Raw genomic sequence first — 18,849 nt, 5'->3', positions numbered from 1 at the left:
TCCATACCTCTTATCCCTGCAGCCAATTGTAAGTCGAACGCTGTTTACCAATTTTGGTTGACTGGTTAGAATCTGTATAAGACATTTTTTATATAAGAGCACATTTTGACTTGTTAAGGCAGAAAAAGCACAGGTGTAAATCAAAAGTATCACAGAGACAATCTATACCCTGCACACGTTGTAAATAACCCCATCAGGCAATAATAAAGTTTTTATATTATTACAATGCAATTTTATAATGTCATCATGAAGTCATTAAAACCATATGACGAATGATTGGTTAATCTTAATAAACTCTATATCTTATTGGTTACATTCCTACACTATATGATGCCATCTTCTGACTTCATAATGATGTCATGATGACATCATATTCCTACCATATGACCTCTATCTATAGTCCCATATGATGCAGAGATACCTTGACAAGGAGCATTTTGAACAATGCATGCCGTCATTTCTTGAATTCATAGTGAATTCTTCATGATGTTATTTATATAATGTCACATGATCGGGAATTATTTTCAGATTAAATCTAATCTTTGGATTGTCTATCATTTCTGGATATATCGTGGTCTTTTTAGACCATATTGACCTTGATATAAGAGGGATCAACTCTCAGATATGATCATCTAGTGATACCGTTACAATTTCCTTTACTGGAGCCAAGTGCAGCACAGCAAACACAGGAGCAGGATAAATAGGTTTTATTGTGCCCCCAAAAAACAGGTAAGTTCGGTGAGGAGGGAGGTGGCAGGTAAGTGAAGTTGGTGGATGAGCAGAGGTGAAGGCAGTTTGACTTGGCAGTGAACAGGCTGGTGAGGCAGTGATCAGCAAAACACTTGGCAAAAAAGGACAAAGTATTAAAATTGCAAGAAAACATAGATACGCAAACTGAAAACTTGAATTCTCTAACTCTAACTAGCTCTGATGGTGAGCAGACAATCTAGCCAAGAGCCAGGGTTTAAATACACTGCAGGGTTTATTGTAGATGGGAAGCAGGTGTGTGGTGAGGAGGAGGAGGTGGAGAGGGCTTAACCAGGTAATGAGGAGGCAGGACTGGAGACTGATGAGCCATGAGCCACACACACACACACAACGTAGAGACATACGAGGAAGAACAGAGAGACACAAGGGGAAACGTGGTCAAAGATATTCAGATGTTCCCACCAATTTGGTTTGTTGCACACAAACACACACACACACACACACACACCACTCCATTAAGTACCAAATCAAACCATGTCAGTTTGTCAAAGCCAGAGCTCGTCTGAATGGAATGCATCCAGCCGTCATTAACATTATTAACTCTACCTGTGCTTTTCCTGTTTCGACAAGTCTAAATGTGTGCCAGGAAAATTATCTATTTTACCATTTCATTAACTGACTGTGGGGTGTTTCCACTTTGTGTTTCAGATATTAATGAATGCAGGCACTACCCAGGCCGCCTGTGTGCTCACAAGTGTGAGAACAGTCTGGGGTCCTACAAGTGCAGCTGCACGACAGGGTTCAAGCTCGGCGCTGACGGCAGGAATTGTGACGGTAAGTCATTCTCAGATACGGATGATTGCAACAGTTCACATACAGCATGTGCTCTGCATACTGTACATATTGACAGTGTTACACCAAATGTAGGAAATGAGGTGGATGTGTGGGTCAGCATGTCAAGGTGGTTTGATTATTTGCCCCTGTCCACATTTTGAAGTGTCCTTAAGCAGCACACATAACCTCCAATTGCTTCTGGAGTGTGTGTTAAAGATACATGGTGTTTTGAACCAAAACATCCTCCAAATTAATTTACCTGTCTGTGATGTCGTAATTGTGCATGATATAAAGTTCTTTACATTATAATTAGTCTCCTAGAATCGTACGCATGGTACAAGGCTGTTTCGTAGCCCACTTTGCAAATTAACCATGTGCAGGAGTGAGCCCTGTGTGGTTACCTGTTACCTACAAGTGGGTGTACTGTACTGTTTTTTTTTTTTTACAAAACCCCATTTGAGGTTGTTACCCTTGGAAAAACACATCCTCTTGTATCCTCCACCATCTGTTCAGTGTAAGCACATCCTCAGGAACCAGCTCACATCCAAACAAAGTGTATAACTGTGCATGCAACTGTTTACTTTTTTACATATTCCTAAGGACATGGTACAGTTGTTTCCAGAGGTTCATATTGCTCTGTGATAACCTTTTCTCTAGATCTGAACGAATGTGAGAGCAACCCATGCAGTCAGGAGTGTGCCAACGTGCATGGCTCGTACCAGTGTTACTGTCGCCGTGGATTCCAGCTCAGTGACATCGATGGCATGACTTGTGAAGGTAAAGTGGACGCATTTTAACAGGCACCTAGGTGAATACGATTCTGGAAGTGCAGCCGGTTTCCATGTGTCGATATATATACACTGTGATTTATCATCAACCAACGATTGCCTGTTTCACCAGCAAGGACCAAGGCACAAAAGTGTAATAAAGGATTTTACTGGGATTGATGAGTTCGCTATGGTGGAAAGATGAATTGATGTTGAGGGAGATCCCCCGGATGAGAGTGGGGATGAGCAGAGGCAGGGATGAGGTAGAGGAGGATGAATAGATGAAGGCAAGGGAAAGGATGGGTGGGTGGAGAAATCTGACACAAACAGAGCCTGATGGGTTGACCAGGTATATGTGGGCTTGACAGGTATTAAAAGGTGTGGTCCTGAACCTAAGTTAACTAGTTTTACTTCCTTCATTTAAGGATGTATTGTTTTCTCTGGTATAACTTTATTTATTTATTTATTTCTGTCACCTCTCTAGACATTGATGAGTGCGCTCTGCCCACTGGAGGTCATATCTGCTCCTTTCGCTGTCACAACAGCCCTGGCAGCTTCCACTGTTCCTGTCCCGTCACTGGCTACACCCTGGCACTCAACGGGCGCAGCTGTCAGGGTGAGCTGTCTTTAACTCACCGCTAGACGTGATGGCTGCAGTCTGACTGTGTGTTCATTTTTATGAATGTTTCCAAATAACATTTTGGTGTGTTTTTCTCTCTCAGATATTGACGAATGCGCGGCGGGAACTCACACATGTGGGGAGAACCAGAGCTGCTTTAATGTGCAGGGAGGATTCAGATGCTTGTCCTTCGAGTGTCCAAGCAACTACCGGCGTGCTGGAGAAACGTGAGTCAACCTGAATTTTGTCTCTGTTGCACAGGACACAACTTTGAATTTATCGTCTGTCTGGGGAATTAATGTGTTTGATTTAAAGGAATCGAGTTAATAGACACACAAACACTCACAGAGCAAGATCCATGTCTGTATGGTCACCATGGTAACAGCTCTGAGTACAGGGATAATTAAATCAGGCTGTTTATTCATACGTATGGGTCAAGGCGCTGCATGTCATGCTGGAATGACTTCAGGAAAGATTATTGGCTGTAGCATGATTTGTTTTTTTAGAATGATGCATATGGATATTTATCCAGCCTCCATTTTGGCTCAGATTCAGTAGAGGCTGGGATGCCCAGCCTTGTTTGGAGGCACCAGTGATAGAGCGTCTTGCATGATCCCACAGAGGGCACCATGACTGGCCTGTACGGCTGCTGAGACTGATGTCCCTCCACTGCATGCCATGCACGGCAAATGAAACTTACACCCGGTCTCTCTTTCTCTCTTTCTCTCTTTCTCCCTGTGCCTGTTTTGTTCTGTCTCGTCCTGCCCCTGCCTCCCCCCCACCCCCTTTTCTTTTTGCAGTCGATGTGAACGCTTGCTTTGCAATGAGTCTGGCGAGTGCCTGGCCATGCCGCTGAGAATAACCTACTACTACCTCACGTTCCCCACCAACATTCCCGTCTTCACCAACATCTTCCGCATGGGCCCCTCTAACACTGCGCCAGGCGATGACGTCCAGATCGCTATCACCGCTGGCAACGAGGACGGTTTCTTCAAGACGGAGCAGGTGCCCTCCGGCGGTGTAATGTCGGTGGCGAAGCTCATCAACAAGCCGCATGACTTTAATCTGTCCCTGGAGCTGAGGCTACGTCGCTACGGCATGGTCAGCACGTACCTGGCCAAAGTGCTGGTGTTTGTTACCCAGGAGGAGCCCAGAGTACCTTACAACCGCCTACTAGAGTAGACAGGTGTTAAACAGGGACACACCAGTTACTACACTCTTCAAAAAGATGTGTCCTTTTTAAATGGATTGTCTCATGGAAAAAAACACAAGTTTATCCTCAATGAAAGACATGCAAAATTAACAGCCGGTATATTGATAGCATAGCAAGGTGATACAGTCTAGGCTGCATTGTAACATATAATTGATGGCAGAAATATACTGTATGCAGTTAAATATAAAACATGATTTCCAATCAGTGATAAGTAATTAACTTTATAATTCAACATCACTCGATTCTCTCATTCATGGATTTATTCCACTTCAGCCAGACAGCTCAGTTTGAAATGTTTATTGCAGCAGCAGCAGCAGCACATAGAGTTTGGCATCAAGGCTCCGACTTCATCACTTCCGCATATATGATGACATAGCTATAATGGAGAGTGATAAGCAAATATATATAACCCCCATGTCAAAGCCTACAGGTGGAAGCTAGGGTGGTGAAGGGGCTGAATCGACAGGCAGTGATAGGCAGAGGTTACAGATCTAGTAAGTATAATCTCCACTGATGTCCTAATTGAGCCCAAACTGTCTAAAAGCCCCTATATTCCTTCTTATCTGGAAATCATGTTGTCACCTTTAAATCAACAATTTTATCCACCAATATGTAAACATGGATTTTGAGAATAGTTTCATATTTTGGCAAATATAGTATTCACTTACTTCATCTAGATTTAGATTTAAAAACAACACTCTCATGTCTTTAATGTGAGTATGAAGCTACCACCAGCAGCTGGCTAACCTAGCTTAGCATGAAGACTCTTAACAACGAACTAAATCCACCGACCAGCTCCTCCAGAGCTCTCTGATGAACATATCTCATTTTATCAATTCAAAAACCAAAGAGTAAAATCAACATCTGATTTGTTCTTTGAATCTGTTATTTGGGGTGTTTGTATGTCGGATTATTTCTTGAATGTTAACAGCGACTTCCTGTAGTCCTCAAAACTAGATTTTATGCAAAGAAAGTCCGAGCTTTTCTGAAATTAAAACAAATATGAATTGATCCCATATTAAACTTAAATTTAAGATGACACATCATTTTTAAGAGTGCATATAAAGTACAATAATTCATCTCATTTTTATTAATGTAGTATATTACATAATCAACTTTTTTAACACTAGACTTAAGGAGCCTTATTCAGTAGTAAAAAATGACGCCGAAGTGAATGTATTCTGGAGGTAAGGCACCATGATGGCCGCTAGGTGGAGTTCTAGGGCAGGGTAACTTTTAAAATGGTACTGACCTAAGTCTGCCGACAACTGAGTGTAATTTGATGATGGTCGCATGATAAAATATGACGTTTGCAGTATTTTATGGTTTATGTGCTGGATGAACAGTTTTCTATTAAAATTGAAATTGAAATAACACATGTTCCAGTCAAATCCAGTCCTTGATAATGGTACATTCTGGGGTTTTAATCAAATACAGCAAAGGCGATCAGCTGGAATGTGAGGCTACGGCATAGATGGAGGCATGAAGACGGCCTCGCATAGTTTCATGTTACTATTATTCCAACGGCTACAGTGATGAGGAAATTTAATGAGTCATGAAAATATCTTGTAATGCATATATTTAAAGTTTTAAACTATGATCCGATTCAAAATATCTGAAGAAAAATAAGCTCTTTTAATACACATTGAATAAACATACTAATGTTGGACCACAACTGAATTAATAATGATGTAGTCATTAATAGGTTATTAATGTTTCCCAATTAAACATTTCCTGTATCAGTAATGTTTGTACAAGAAACAAAAAGTAAAATATCCTGCCTATGACTTCAGTTATGTACTATATGGGCTCAAATATCACTACTTGTAAAGTCCATTAGGTAATTCCACACCTCCAAATTTCAGTCAAAAGCCTTTTAACGCAGTGATACCACTTTCCAAACGCCACTTACCTTGCACCGCAAATATATCTTTCTTTCTGTTAGTTATTTTTATGCACTTCTCTTTAGCTCTTATTACATTTTGGGCTTAATGTGAAATGCACAGATTTCCACTGCATACTGCGGGTGTAAACCCCAAAGCAGACAGATAATCCAAATGAAGGCTGAGTATGTGACACACGATGGGATGCAGTGGCAAAGGAGCGGGAAATGTGCACCAGCAGGAGAGAGTATAAATAGTCTGACATGCTGTGAGGCTGCTGCCTGAGGGCTGTGGCTTATAATAACTGTAAATTCAGATGTCCTAGGTTCCTCCTGTCCTGAGCTGTCAGGCCAGTAAGGATGCACTTGGTCCCTAGTGGGGATATCCTTAAAATAAGAACATAGTGGCGCGCAGGAGGTTTTTTCCTCCCCTTTGACATTGAGTTATGGGGCTCTGGGCTCTGGCCGGTGGTCTGAACAATTTGTGGTGCAGCAACATCACCGCGCACAGAATGAATGATGCCCTGCAGTGTTTTTGTTGGGGCGTTATCAATGTGCTGACTATAAATAATAATTACCAAAAAAAATAAAAGGCCGTACGCTTGACCAGAGGACTTTCATCCAAAAAGTCTGTTTTTCTTTCTGGTCTGAAAGTATTGGGGTTTTTCTCCTGGGCTGGGCCACGTGAGGCATGGGGAGATGAAGAAGACATGCACATGTGCATGCATGCATGCACCCATACACACACACACATGTACACAAGCATGTTTGCATGCACAAGGGCATACATGCACAACTGAACATAAACACACACATACAGGCAACTTTTTGATGTAGATATATGCACACATTAATAAGCACATGGATCTGTAATTAGCTCCACTTGCTGCCCCTTCTTTGAAGTGCCCATCTGTGTGTAAGGGGGCAGTTCACCCTGGGTCATTATCTTCTCGTAAATCTACTCTGTACCTCAACAGAGCTTTCACCTCATCCTCTAGAGTCCTGCTCGAGTCTTTCTGCAGCTCAGGCCGTGGTATTATAAACTAGGAGAACATTTTGTGGGTTTGGCCTGGGCCAAAGCAAAACTTGGACCCACCCGCTAATTGCTAATTACAAGCCCCTACCCAGTGGTGGCTTGACTTTTTGTCAGGGGCTTCTCTCCTCGCTCTCCATGAAAGGAGCCCTGCAACTCAAGCCGGGCCTGGGCTTTCAGCTGCAGCCTATAGGTCCCCTGAGGAGCGCCAGAGATCCACGGCCCATGACTCACAGTGCGGCTACATGGCTGCCATGCACATTTACTGGACTCATACATGGCAACCTGGCAGTTTTCATAACCAAGTTGAACCATGCACTGATTTGTCTCCTTTGTAAAGACCAAACTTCAATTAAATATCTTGGATGTCAAAGTCAAAGGCTTTTAAATAGTTTCAAAAGTCTTCTCATGAGCACAAGTTCCTCGTCGTTTCGAAGACAAGCCCTTGATTTACGAGGTTGTTAAATGCCTTACAAACCTCTCTCAGAGTCTTATGCAGCAGACAGGTAGTGAATAGCGATACTTCAGGTGGCGTTAGCTGTAGGAGCCAGCAGAGGCCCTTCATTCCCTCCAACCTGTCACTGATTAGTCTGTGGAATAAACAAAGCCCTAAATAATAGGATGAGAGCTGCCCTGGGGAAAGGCTGGGGAGTTGTCTAGTCATGTTGCTCACAATTTAAGAGACTTTTAGAACACTCCCTTGCCCCATAAATCCTCCTCAAGAGATTATCTGATGTGAAGCCGGGGATGCTCAGCAAATCCAAATATTTTCCTGAGCAGGTTGTGGATCATTCTCTGTGAGTGCAGTAATTCATTCCCACACAGCTTGCAACAGTGCATCAATGGCAGCGTGAGTCTCCACAAGCTACGAAGTTTGGCTTTGGCACGAGCTTTGGCCATTATTTGTTGGTTTATTATTCTTCCAAACCACACACATTGTTTTTTTGATGTCGACCGCTATATCCAGTATCCATTCTGTCTTGTTGAGATATTGTTTGTATAGTGAACGTTTGGAGTTGGCCCAAAGCATTCTTGATTACGCGGCGGGCTGCTCCCAATGATGCCCTGTTATTGTGAGCTTTAGAAACCAAATGCTTGTATGGACATTGCCTAAAGGTCAAAAGCCATGTGTGTATTTGTGTTTTTCTTTTTGTTTTGTGTGTGTGTGTTCGTTCTCCCCTTTAGGGCAGCAAGGCTTGAGCGCTCTGACATCATTCGCTGTATAAAGTCCTGTCAGCCCACTGATGTTGCCTGTGCCCTGGACCCTGCACACTCAGTGTCCCACACCATCATCTCCTTGCCCACGTTCAGAGAGTTCACAAAGCCAGAGGGTAGGTACAGGACATTTTCAAATGGTGATACAAAAGTCTTGGTATGATCTAAATGGACAGCAAAAGTGTCAAAAAAAGCCATCCATCCATCCAAACATTATCTATGCTGTTTATCCTTTGAGGGTCGCAGGAATGAGCTGGAGCTAATCCCAGTTAACATCGGGCAGGAAGTAGGGTGAACCCTCGACAGGTTCCAAGCACATAGATTAAAATTTTTTTTATTTACTTTTGTTAACGTTTTCTGTAAAGAGTTTGTAGAAAAGATTTATACTACCCTCATATTTGTTGGGTACGCAATTATGAATCTTGAGTCAGTCGTGAGTCAAACTCAATATTTTAGGGCTTTCTGTGTAAACAGCCGATATCTGGACCAAGACGTCTTCCATTTGAGAAACACTGTTTACAGCCTGACTCACAACATGAGATGCAGAGTCGGTGTGAGTCAAATGCTTCTCAGCATAAAACACAAACAGCGATACATTTTGTAGGTGTTTCAGATCCAGATGACATTTTGGCTAATCTCTATTAACAGCAATCTGCTTAAAAAAATCAAAAAGCAGAGAGCAAATCCATTTTAGTCATTGTGTCCTGCTTCTTGGTTTCATCTACCAAGGCCTGCTCAAACGGGATGAGTCAAACTAGAACAGAAACATGTTGTGGAGGTGAGGGGGCTGGGAGAGCACCCTCACCTGCACCACAGAGGATCAATCAGCGCAGGTGAGAGCTGTTAGCTGATTGGTCCTCGTGCTTAAAAGGCAGCGTCTGCACTGCCTCAAGGAGGAACTCAGAGACACTGGAAGTCAGAGACACTGGAGAGACTCCCGGACACTCGCCGAGCTAAGGAGCTGGAAAGCTCAGAAGTTTGTAGTTTGAATTTATGTTTTGAATTTGAATAAAGATGAGTAAAGGCAACATTTCCTTCTCTGGCTGTGTGTGGGAGAGCCCCGTGGCAAGGTCCACTGCCACACATGTGAATATGCAAAATCTGTTTATAGAGATTAGCAGTGAGATAGCTTAGCTTTGCATAAAAAGTGGAACCAGGAGGAAAGAGAAAACCTGGCCATTTAAACTGCAAACACCTACCAGTTCCTCTGAAGCACACTACTAAACCTGTTCATTCAAGCTAAATTCACGAAAGATAAAGGCAGATTTTACTTTTGGACAGCGCCAGGCTAAGCTAGTCTGTTTCCACCTGCTTGCAGTTGCTATGCTAAGGAAAGGCAAGTGGCTATAGCTTTGCTTGAAATCTGCCTTATGAGAACTGTATCAATCTTATCTAACCATTGACAAGGAAGCAAAAAAAAATCTATTGACCAAATCGTTGAACTATTGCTTAGAAATAATACTTAAAATTTTACTGATCATAAAGCTCCCCTAACAATTCTTCTGTATATCTGTCTACATTTTCACTAACCCACAAAACCCAATATCTGTGGCTTTTGTGACAGAAGACTCTATTAAATCTTTGGAAACAATGCATTTGAAGACAGTTTGATAACTTGTGGTCTTTTAGTGTCACTGTGGTCCTCAGCCTTTATCTTTTTACCATTAGCTTTACTATATCTCCTTTAATCTCTAAACTACCATCAAATGCGTTTTCCTGCAGTTGTCAGAAACCATGTGACCACCTCTGATCCCCAAATGAACTATTCCCTGATATTCTCCATGCAGTGTGTAGATACTTGGGTAGCCCACACCAGAGATTAAGTGCCACGCTGGTTGGACACTGCATGAGTTACCGCGGTAATCAGTCACAGACAGTGACAGCTGACAAGCATCTATTGGCCGGCATGCGGAGCGCGTTTCAGACACACTCATGCTCACTGTCACAGGCAGTTAAGATCTTGTCATTTCTCATAAGTTCTGAGTTGGGGTGCAAAGGACTCTTCAGGCCCTTCAGCTGAGCAACAGTATTGAAAAGCCTCAACCTTCCTGTGACCCTCTCAGTGTACAATAAACACAGACCTTTCCGTCTCTCGTTTTATTGTCTTCTTCTTGGAAAGGAGAAAGAGGAATTGGCACACATTTGGCGGTGCAATCCCTGTGTGATTATGAGGGTTTTAGGCTCCAAAAGCTTTTTGTGTCTAATTGTTATCTTCCAACAGAGATTGTTTTCCTGAGAACCACGGTGCCGGCTTACGGGTCCTATCACTTAGGCAGTTACGATGTCAAGTTTGACATCCTGGAGGGCAACGTGGAGAACGCCTTCGACATCGTCAAGCGGGTAGAGAATGGACTGTATGTGGGTGAGTACAATGTGTTTCTTCACTTTGCGTGTTGTGAAGTCTGAACCAACCAACCCAACCAACATTTGACAACAGAAGCTTTAACATGCAGCCTGTACCAGCCGACAGCCTCAGTGACTGGAAATTGCATTTCTTTTTGACAAAGTTGGTGGTTTCTCTGACCTCATTTCTCATTTTGAAATATATATACTCATTTTTTCACAAATCAAACTCACATGTGCACGCTGAGAAGGGACAAAAATCTTCCACAAGGAATGTCTGGACCCTCTGACATAAGTACATCTGACACGGTCCGTTCTGGTCTTCTGCAGTGTGGTGGCATGATATAGCTGTCATCATCCTTATGGGGGCTCTTGCTGTCTGTGTCTTTGGAGATTTGTCCTCTCAGTGGCTCTGTGAGACAGACGAAGGCCTGTTTCTGTCTCACCAAATATTTGGCATGAGTTTTCACAGTCTTGTGGTTAAACAAAGTACCATTTAATTCACTTATCCACGACTATGCTTATCCCAAGCAGATCATTACTTTCCACAATGACTTATGGCGGTCTGAATGTACAGGAATAGGGTGAATAAATCCATACGTGTGTATATACATGCACACACACATGAGTGATTGTAGTTGACAAGCAGTTCATCATAACTACCTGTTACCGCCAGCATTCAAAAAGAGCCCTGAACTAGTTCAAGTAGGAGCGGCAGATACCATCTCTAGTGGTGTGTAACAACAACACATGTTTGGGTAGCCGCCATTCCCATCCTTTAGTCTGGTGGTGACCCAGGCCCGCTGAACGCCTGTGGGAGAGATGAACTGAGCCTTGACCCTGGGAGAATGAGGGTGTTGTGAGCCTGAGGATGACGTATCGTTGGGCCCGTCTAGGTGATTTTGTTTTGGTTGTGTGCTAAGATGCAGGCGGGGTGGCAGGGGAGGATCAGCGTCTTTTACTTCTAGATGAAGGGATGGGCTGTCAGTATGCACATCTGTCTTCGATGGCCTGTCAGTATGCACATCTGTCTTTGCAGAATGAAAGAGGGAGAATGAGGCGGAGGAGTGTGTGACTGTCACTGGTTCAGGCTGGGCTGTGGGTGTAAGCAAGTGTTCCTCTGTTGTACACTTGTGCAGAAACAGATGTGCGCTTATCAAATTCAACCAAATTCTCACAAAGACATCGGAGGAAAATGTTCATTACCAGCAATACTTCACATAATTCCCTGTGAAAGCAGCTATAATTATATTGTACTGTCTTATAATAGTATGTTTTTGTTGGAATGTGCAATGGTGTAATTTTGAGTGATAAGCCTTATTTTGCAAAAAGTATAATGTCTACTGTGTGTGTGTGTCTGTGTGAGAGTGTGTGAAGAGGATTTAAGAGAAATTCCTTGTTTACAGCAGTGCTCATTTGCAGGGGCAAGTATGTATGTATGTGTGTGCGTGTGTGTGTGTGTGCAAGGAAAGAAGAGAGAATACAATCAGAGAGAGAAATAAGACAAAAATGAGACACTGTGATTCAATGAAAGAGGAAAGAGAGAGAGAGAGAAAATATGTGCAGAAGTAATCCTGGGTGCTTTGCTTCATGTGGTTAAATGTATTGTTCCATTTCCCCACGCTAGGCCTCAGTGTCTCGCCGAGCATTAGAGCACTTAAACTGACGACCACATGAAAGGCCTGTTTGTGAGGAGCCACTTCTCTCCCAAACCCAGTGGATGCTTATTGGATGCAGCTCTTGCATGTTAGCACCAGTTGCCCATTGCATATCCAAACTGAGGCCCTGTGCACTGGAGCCTTCGGTCAGCGAGTGCTCGCTGTGAAGTATGGCGTCCATTGTGCTATGAAGGCCCTCTTTGGTTTTATTTAGTGGGTTGTGCTGCTGGTGCTTTGGCCTACAGACGCTGCTGTTGCATAACCATTGTGTGAGGCTCGCTGACGTGTCACTTAAGGAAGCTTAGTTTCCAGTATCTCCAGTGTCTCCAACAGTGGTATTACAGCTTGGTGGGATGTGAAGAGTAGCAGACATTGAGGCTCCACTAATGAACAAGTGCGTGAACTCAAACTAACTTTGGCCATTATTTTTGGCCACTTTTTGTGTTTTTCAAAGGGACAGAGGAGGCAGTTAGGAATCCTCAGAATCCACTGCTAACCTGAAAAAAGTGATTCTTAAAAGATTTGATTGGCTGATGCTCTTTTCCGTTCTGCTCACTTGCTCACTATTTTAAAACCAGACGGCTGCACACACACGCATGCACTGTATGCATAGACGTGTGCATGCACACACACAACATACCAAACAGGAGCCGCACCGCTCTTTCCCAGTTCCTGGTCATCCATCATTGGCTTTCCCAGCACTGTCATATCTGGATGACAACCCTGACAGCCTTATGCATCTGTGCAAACACAACCGACCCTCAGCACTTAAAATAATCAGAAACCAATCAGAAGTGTTCAAATTCCCACAACGACCACAGTAATGTAGCGGTGACCACACCAAATTCTTTCATGTATATAGAAACACAGCAGATCCACCAAAGTGATTTATATAGTCCTTACAACTAAACCAATATTTGTGACATATCATATTTGGAAACAGACAGTGACGGCATGTGTTACTCATGCTGATGTTGTCTTCCACTTTTGATGCTGGACAGGTTGTTTGAATAGGGTTGATCATGAGATGATTGATTTTGGTCGTCAGCAGGTGGTTAGATGAGTCCTCCCTTTGAAAACACTGCATTTGTTGTCTCTGCTGGAAGCATGGGATGAGTTCGGGGGATTTCCTACAGCTAACCCATGTTGTACATACACATACACTGAGCACAGTCTTAGTTCCTTGTGGCATTGATTCCACATTATGTTTGAAACATCACATTTGAGATTCTGGACCACGTTGACATGACTGAATCACATAATTTCTCCAGATTTGTCAGCGGCACATTCATGCTGAAAATATCTCAGTCAACCACATCCCAAAGGTCTTATTGTGGTAAATGGGGAGGCCAGTGAAGCACAATGAACTCATTGTCATGTTCATGAAACCAGCTTGAGACGGACTGTATAGTGTGTCCCCCACACTATAGCACCACCAGCAGCAGAAGCCTGTTGACACAAGGCAGGTTGGGTCCATGAATCCATGCGGTTGACATCAAATTCCGACCCTGACATCTGTGTGACTCAGCAGAAATCAAAATCCAGCACACATTTTTTTACTGTTGGTCTTCAACTGTCCAGCAGATGCCCAGAGCAGCCTAGAGTGGTTATCTGACTTTCCATAACCTTGCTGGCACCTCAGACCTCCATTCTCCACTGAGAGAGTTGCGGTTCCCACATTTTGTATTCTCTACTGGTGGTCCAGTCATGACTGATAAGAACCAACCAGGGAGCCAATGTGGATGACTCTTTTCCAAATGTGTCTGTTTTCAGCACATCACCGATTTCAAATATCTCAGTTACAGGCTTTAAAAAACTCTGGAGTAGTGTGGATGGCAGGCGTGAAGGTAGCAACAGTGATGCATTTGACAAAAAATGTAGCAGTGTGGATAGCGCACACCTCCACCAAGGCCGAACTCATGATTGTCTAGTTCTTATAGTAGAATTACAGACTGTATATAGAATGTAAAAGAAAAAAACAAGTGGTCAGACAACCTAAATCATACATTTATTATATAAAGTAGTTAAGAAGAATTCTTGGTTCTGGCCCTTAATCTTCATCCACACCAACATTTAATGGGTTCTTCCCAGGCCCAGGCTCCACTCCTTCACTAAGTATCGTGAAAGCATAACAAATACACCAACTGAAAGGGTGCTAGGAGAGCGCATATCTCTCTCAAGGCCAGCAACCTTTCGTGCCATGCTAAAGAAAGTGAAAAATCCTTCCTGGATACACCCATTTATTCGGATCTGCTCCAAAACTTTAATGGATCCTTCCTTGAGTCATTCCGCATCCCTCCAAGAAATTAAATGGAAATTGGTTGAGTAGTTTTTAAGTAATCTTGCTGAGACACAGACAGATAAACACAAATGAAAATGTGAAGATAATGATGATGATAACAAACAGCTGAAAACATTAGTCCTCTATGGGGAAGGCAGAGATAGTTGTGGATGATAATCCCAGAAATACTGATTTATACTCCCCCATTTTTTTTAACTATGAATATCAGTTCACTGAGCAGGACCATAAATCCCATTTCTTCCTGTTCACCCAGAAGAATACAAAGTTAACTTAAATCAACTATTAGTTGTGTTTTCACTTTGCTTAGCCGGCTGGCTGACCAAAGAAATTGCGTAAATGGAATGCACAACACAGTAAGTAACCAGATGTGGAATCAAACAGTCAGGACATGTTTAGTCATCTGTTGAATCTGTCCAAATGACTCCTCTTCATGAGTAATTATCATGTGTGTCATGTGGAAGGATTTTCTGTACCATTAATCAGTGCTGCCATTTCTTTTTAGCAGTGAAAACTGCTTTTTCAATGTAGTATTTATGTTTATCTTACTGGGCAGCAACAGATAATACAGAGTCTCCCCCTCATAAATCATCAACCTCTCGGAAAAGCTGTAACTTTAGGACGCCAGAGCTAAATTCCATTCATTTTTTGATGCAGGTGAAAGTATACATTTGCGGTTTATAGTGCAGAGAATACATATCTGCTGTGCTGCAATTGGCACTGGGCTGGCGGCGAATGAGACAGACACTATGAATGAATAGAAGAGGAAGTAAACAGTTTGTCTCTATGTAGGTAGTCATGGTCGTCAGTGCCGCCGTCCACAGTGGCTGGTGGAATGTGAGCCTACTGTGTGAGACATGACTCTACTTCAGAGCCAGTGGAACTTGTGGCTGTGCTGCTGAGGAGACGAGGACAGCCGTGGAGATAAGCAGATATCTGGCTCGTCGAGTTTGAGCGGTTGTCATTGGGATGAATCATTACATGACAGAAGCAGCAGGCCCATCAGAGCCAAGCACCACAAGGAATCCTTGTCTGTCCCGCCAGAGTTTAGTACGCTTAATCAAAACAGGGTCTTCCCCACCCAACAACACCACCGTCAAACACTCAGCGCTTCTCTCTGGTTGTCCTCCACCATCGATGCACTGATGAAGAGATGCTGATACAGACTACGTACACAGTCAAAATGACACTGGGGTGTACACATATAGAATTACCTGCAATAAAAATGTCTTTATAATTAATCACATGCACTTTCCTCCCTTATTTGATGAGCTATTATCCTATATAATACCATGCTAAATAAGAAAAAAAGTATTTAAAAATAAATCCATGTTCAAGCAGTGACATGCCATAATAGATTAAAATGTTATATTAAAAGTGAATCAAGAGGCTGTAGAGTTTGGAGAATATGACATCAAATCGTGATTTAAAACGAAAATGAAGTAGTTTCTGGTCTCACATCGTTCCCATTTAGTCCACAGTGACAAGTCTATTTTCTGCTCCTTAGTTATGGTCCTTAGCTTTGAAATGTCACTTGTAATATAGTGCAAAGGTTGTGGTAAAGATAATGGCGCATGTTATGTCATCTCAGCTGCTCTGGCCCGCAACTGCTAGAACAGAGAGTCCAAGAAAAGAACAAACCGATTCCTTACGGCTACTTTTCAGTGATGTCACTACCCAGTGAGTGTCACTTTCCAACAATGACCCATGAGCCATTTGAGAGATCTCTAACTATGACTCACTGTTAATTGACCTTGAAATATCAAGCCACGTGTGCCGGCCTTTCAGAGCAGAGTTTCATGTGCACGGGTCCAGCCCCTCTTTGGACTGGTCAGTGGTATGTTTGGACAACCTGACCTGCTGACTGTCCGAGTACCAGTGGCCTGGCCGTAGACGCAGGATCTGTTCCCCGGGGGACACTCTTTGTGCAGATGGTTATGTTGACAATTCGAAAGGATTACATCTCAGCCATGTTGACGGGTTATCAAGACTGACACTGGTTGCTTTGCTAATTGGGTAGCAAGTGATCTAGCTAGAAATGTATTTGGCATCTCTTCCAGGTTTTATGGATTTTGTTGAGAGAAAAAGTTTCAGGCAGTAAAAAAAACCACTCACTGCTGTTTCAAGTTTTTATTCCAGCAGCGCTAAGCTGTACAACAGCGATATGGTCAGATACAAAACACATTGCAGTTACAGTCGTAATGACGAATGCCCTCCAGTGCCCTCTTTGCATACTGGAACTTTGTACACCACCTGGATGCTCTCCAGTGGTTTCACTGCAGTGAGCATGCATAGCGCCACAACCAGCGTGTCATTATACAATACTGTGGTGAGGCCAATGCATACTTTTCATTTGTCTCTGGTGTTAAACCCGTTCATTTTGGATTTTGTCATACACTTCCTCGCTGAGTTGTAGAAACCAGAAAACCCAGAAATTGTACTGTTTACATGTAACCCTTCAATACTGCAGCCCTCGTGGCCATGAGGGATGACAAATGCCTCCTGGCATCTGCTGCACTTTGTTTTGTGGCAGTGTCTCTACTAGTAGTATGCATTTATTTAAGGCTTTTTTTCTACTTTAGGGGCTACTTTATGGTGTGGCAGAATGCTTTGGAGAGCGGACAGATTACACAGCTGTTTGTTTGATGGTGGCTGTTGGAAACCATTGGGGCCACCTTTGCACCCTGTGGCAGATACCGAATTGAGATGGAGAGTAACTGAAAACCTTACTTCAGGCCTCACATGACATGACCTTGCAGCTCAGTCCCGGGGCACATTGCCGGCTGCGGATGTGTTTATTTATATAGAGCTCAGGTGGTACGGTAACCAATGAAAGTCAACCTGTTATGTGGCTGTTGGCTTTGTGCCTTACAGCCACGATGAAATGTTAAAGATGAGTATGCGGTTGTGGTTTCACCTCAGGTTCACCGTGGGTATGTTGAGGCCCAGCTGTTGGTTGATGCTTTCCCCTCATTGAGGATACCGCTGCGCTTTTGATGGGGAGCTTACGGAAAACACAGTCATTATGTTAGGATTTCACCGAGGCTTCCAGGAGGTCACATACACGGACTTTAGCATCAAGCTGTTTTGTGCAGAATCTGGCAGAAGAGCCCACATTGTAATAACATAATTACTCTTTTTTTTTGCGCTCAAGGCTGTGGAACAAAATGAGCTAAACAAAGGCGTTGAATAAAACACATTTTGACAAATTAGGTGTATTTAAAAAGCCGCAATCAATTCAGAAAACATGATACATCTGACAGGTCACGATATCTTTATTCTTGGTTTGTTATCATGTCCAATTTCAAAGTTAAGAGTTTAAGTTAAAGAAAACTCTACTGCAAGTTTCACATCATCATCATTATACAAGTTCAAGGAAGGTTTGGGCATTTGGAGGAGCTATTGGACACAAACGCCTTGTCTACACTATAGCAGATCCTTTTTAGAACTGGTATTTTCGCATCTGTTTGTAAAAGACTCACAAAACATGATTTCCATTAAAAAGCATATAGAGAACATAACAATGACTACAAACGCTCAAACAAGCATGCAGGGCCAGTAGGTGGCGATAAAGTCTAGTTCTATCAAGAACCAAGAACGCTGTGGTCCAAGTAATGCTAAAGTTAGCTGCAAAACGGTGCTAACCAAACGTAGAGAAATCGTTTAATAGTCATTGTTGTTGTTTCTGGTGCATGCCCATTATACAATGGAGGCACATGCAAAGTAACCAGTGACATCATCATTTCCCCAAAACTCAGTTTTACATGTACACATGAGACCAGAGTTATTTAATTCTACACTTTGTAAGGCAATTGTAAAAATATCTGTGTCAGCGACTTAATACGCTGTTTGCGTGTGGACAAGATACTTGAGCGATGAGGAAAAAGTTTGTTTTGCAAAATATCTGCATAAGTGTGGACAAGGCATAAAACTGAATTCTTGTTCTTAAAAACACACTTGTGCCCTCCACATGTGCTAATTAGACCACAAACAAATCTAAAAAAACACAAACGAGACTCAGACACATTCCACATATTGCACTATTTAGATGTCTTCAATAAAATTTCAGTTTAGCTGCACTGTGTCTGTGTTGTTGCTACTTATTCATGTGGTATGACTGTTTAGCTTTCTTTCTTAGCCTACCCTCAGTTGACCTGAATACAGACTTGCTGTACACTACAAATAAAAGGCTTAATGTACATTAAAATCCATCCGTCTTTGCGGTGGTCCATATAGTGCTCATAATGATCTCTGACTCATCTTCATTGTGTGCTGGCT

At 42.7% G+C, this 18,849-nt stretch overlaps 1 protein-coding gene across 2 annotated transcripts in view; it reads left to right on the top strand.

The window, feature by feature from the left end:
- Window positions 1–18,849, top strand: part of fbln1 (fibulin 1) — a 35,750-nt gene that overhangs the window by 14,015 nt on the left and 2,886 nt on the right. Inside the window, exons 11-16 of one of the 2 annotated variants that reach the window (XM_035156462.2) lie at window positions 1,417–1,542; window positions 2,200–2,319; window positions 2,794–2,925; window positions 3,032–3,155; window positions 8,242–8,387; window positions 10,493–10,633. In XM_035156462.2, coding sequence (XP_035012353.1) covers window positions 1,417–1,542; window positions 2,200–2,319; window positions 2,794–2,925; window positions 3,032–3,155; window positions 8,242–8,387; window positions 10,493–10,633 — 789 coding nt within the window. Of the gene's footprint in view, window positions 1–1,416; window positions 1,543–2,199; window positions 2,320–2,793; window positions 2,926–3,031; window positions 3,156–3,728; window positions 5,817–8,241; window positions 8,388–10,492; window positions 10,634–18,849 lie in introns of those variants that run through there. The other variant, XM_035156463.1, reaches the window with a different exon arrangement.

Source organism: Hippoglossus stenolepis, chromosome 5, assembly GCF_022539355.2.
Source record: "Hippoglossus stenolepis isolate QCI-W04-F060 chromosome 5, HSTE1.2, whole genome shotgun sequence".
In the NCBI taxonomy this organism is placed as follows: Eukaryota; Metazoa; Chordata; class Actinopteri; order Pleuronectiformes; family Pleuronectidae; genus Hippoglossus; species Hippoglossus stenolepis.
The sequence above is the reverse complement of the archived record's forward strand: the minus strand, read 5'-3'. Positions and strand labels throughout refer to the sequence as shown.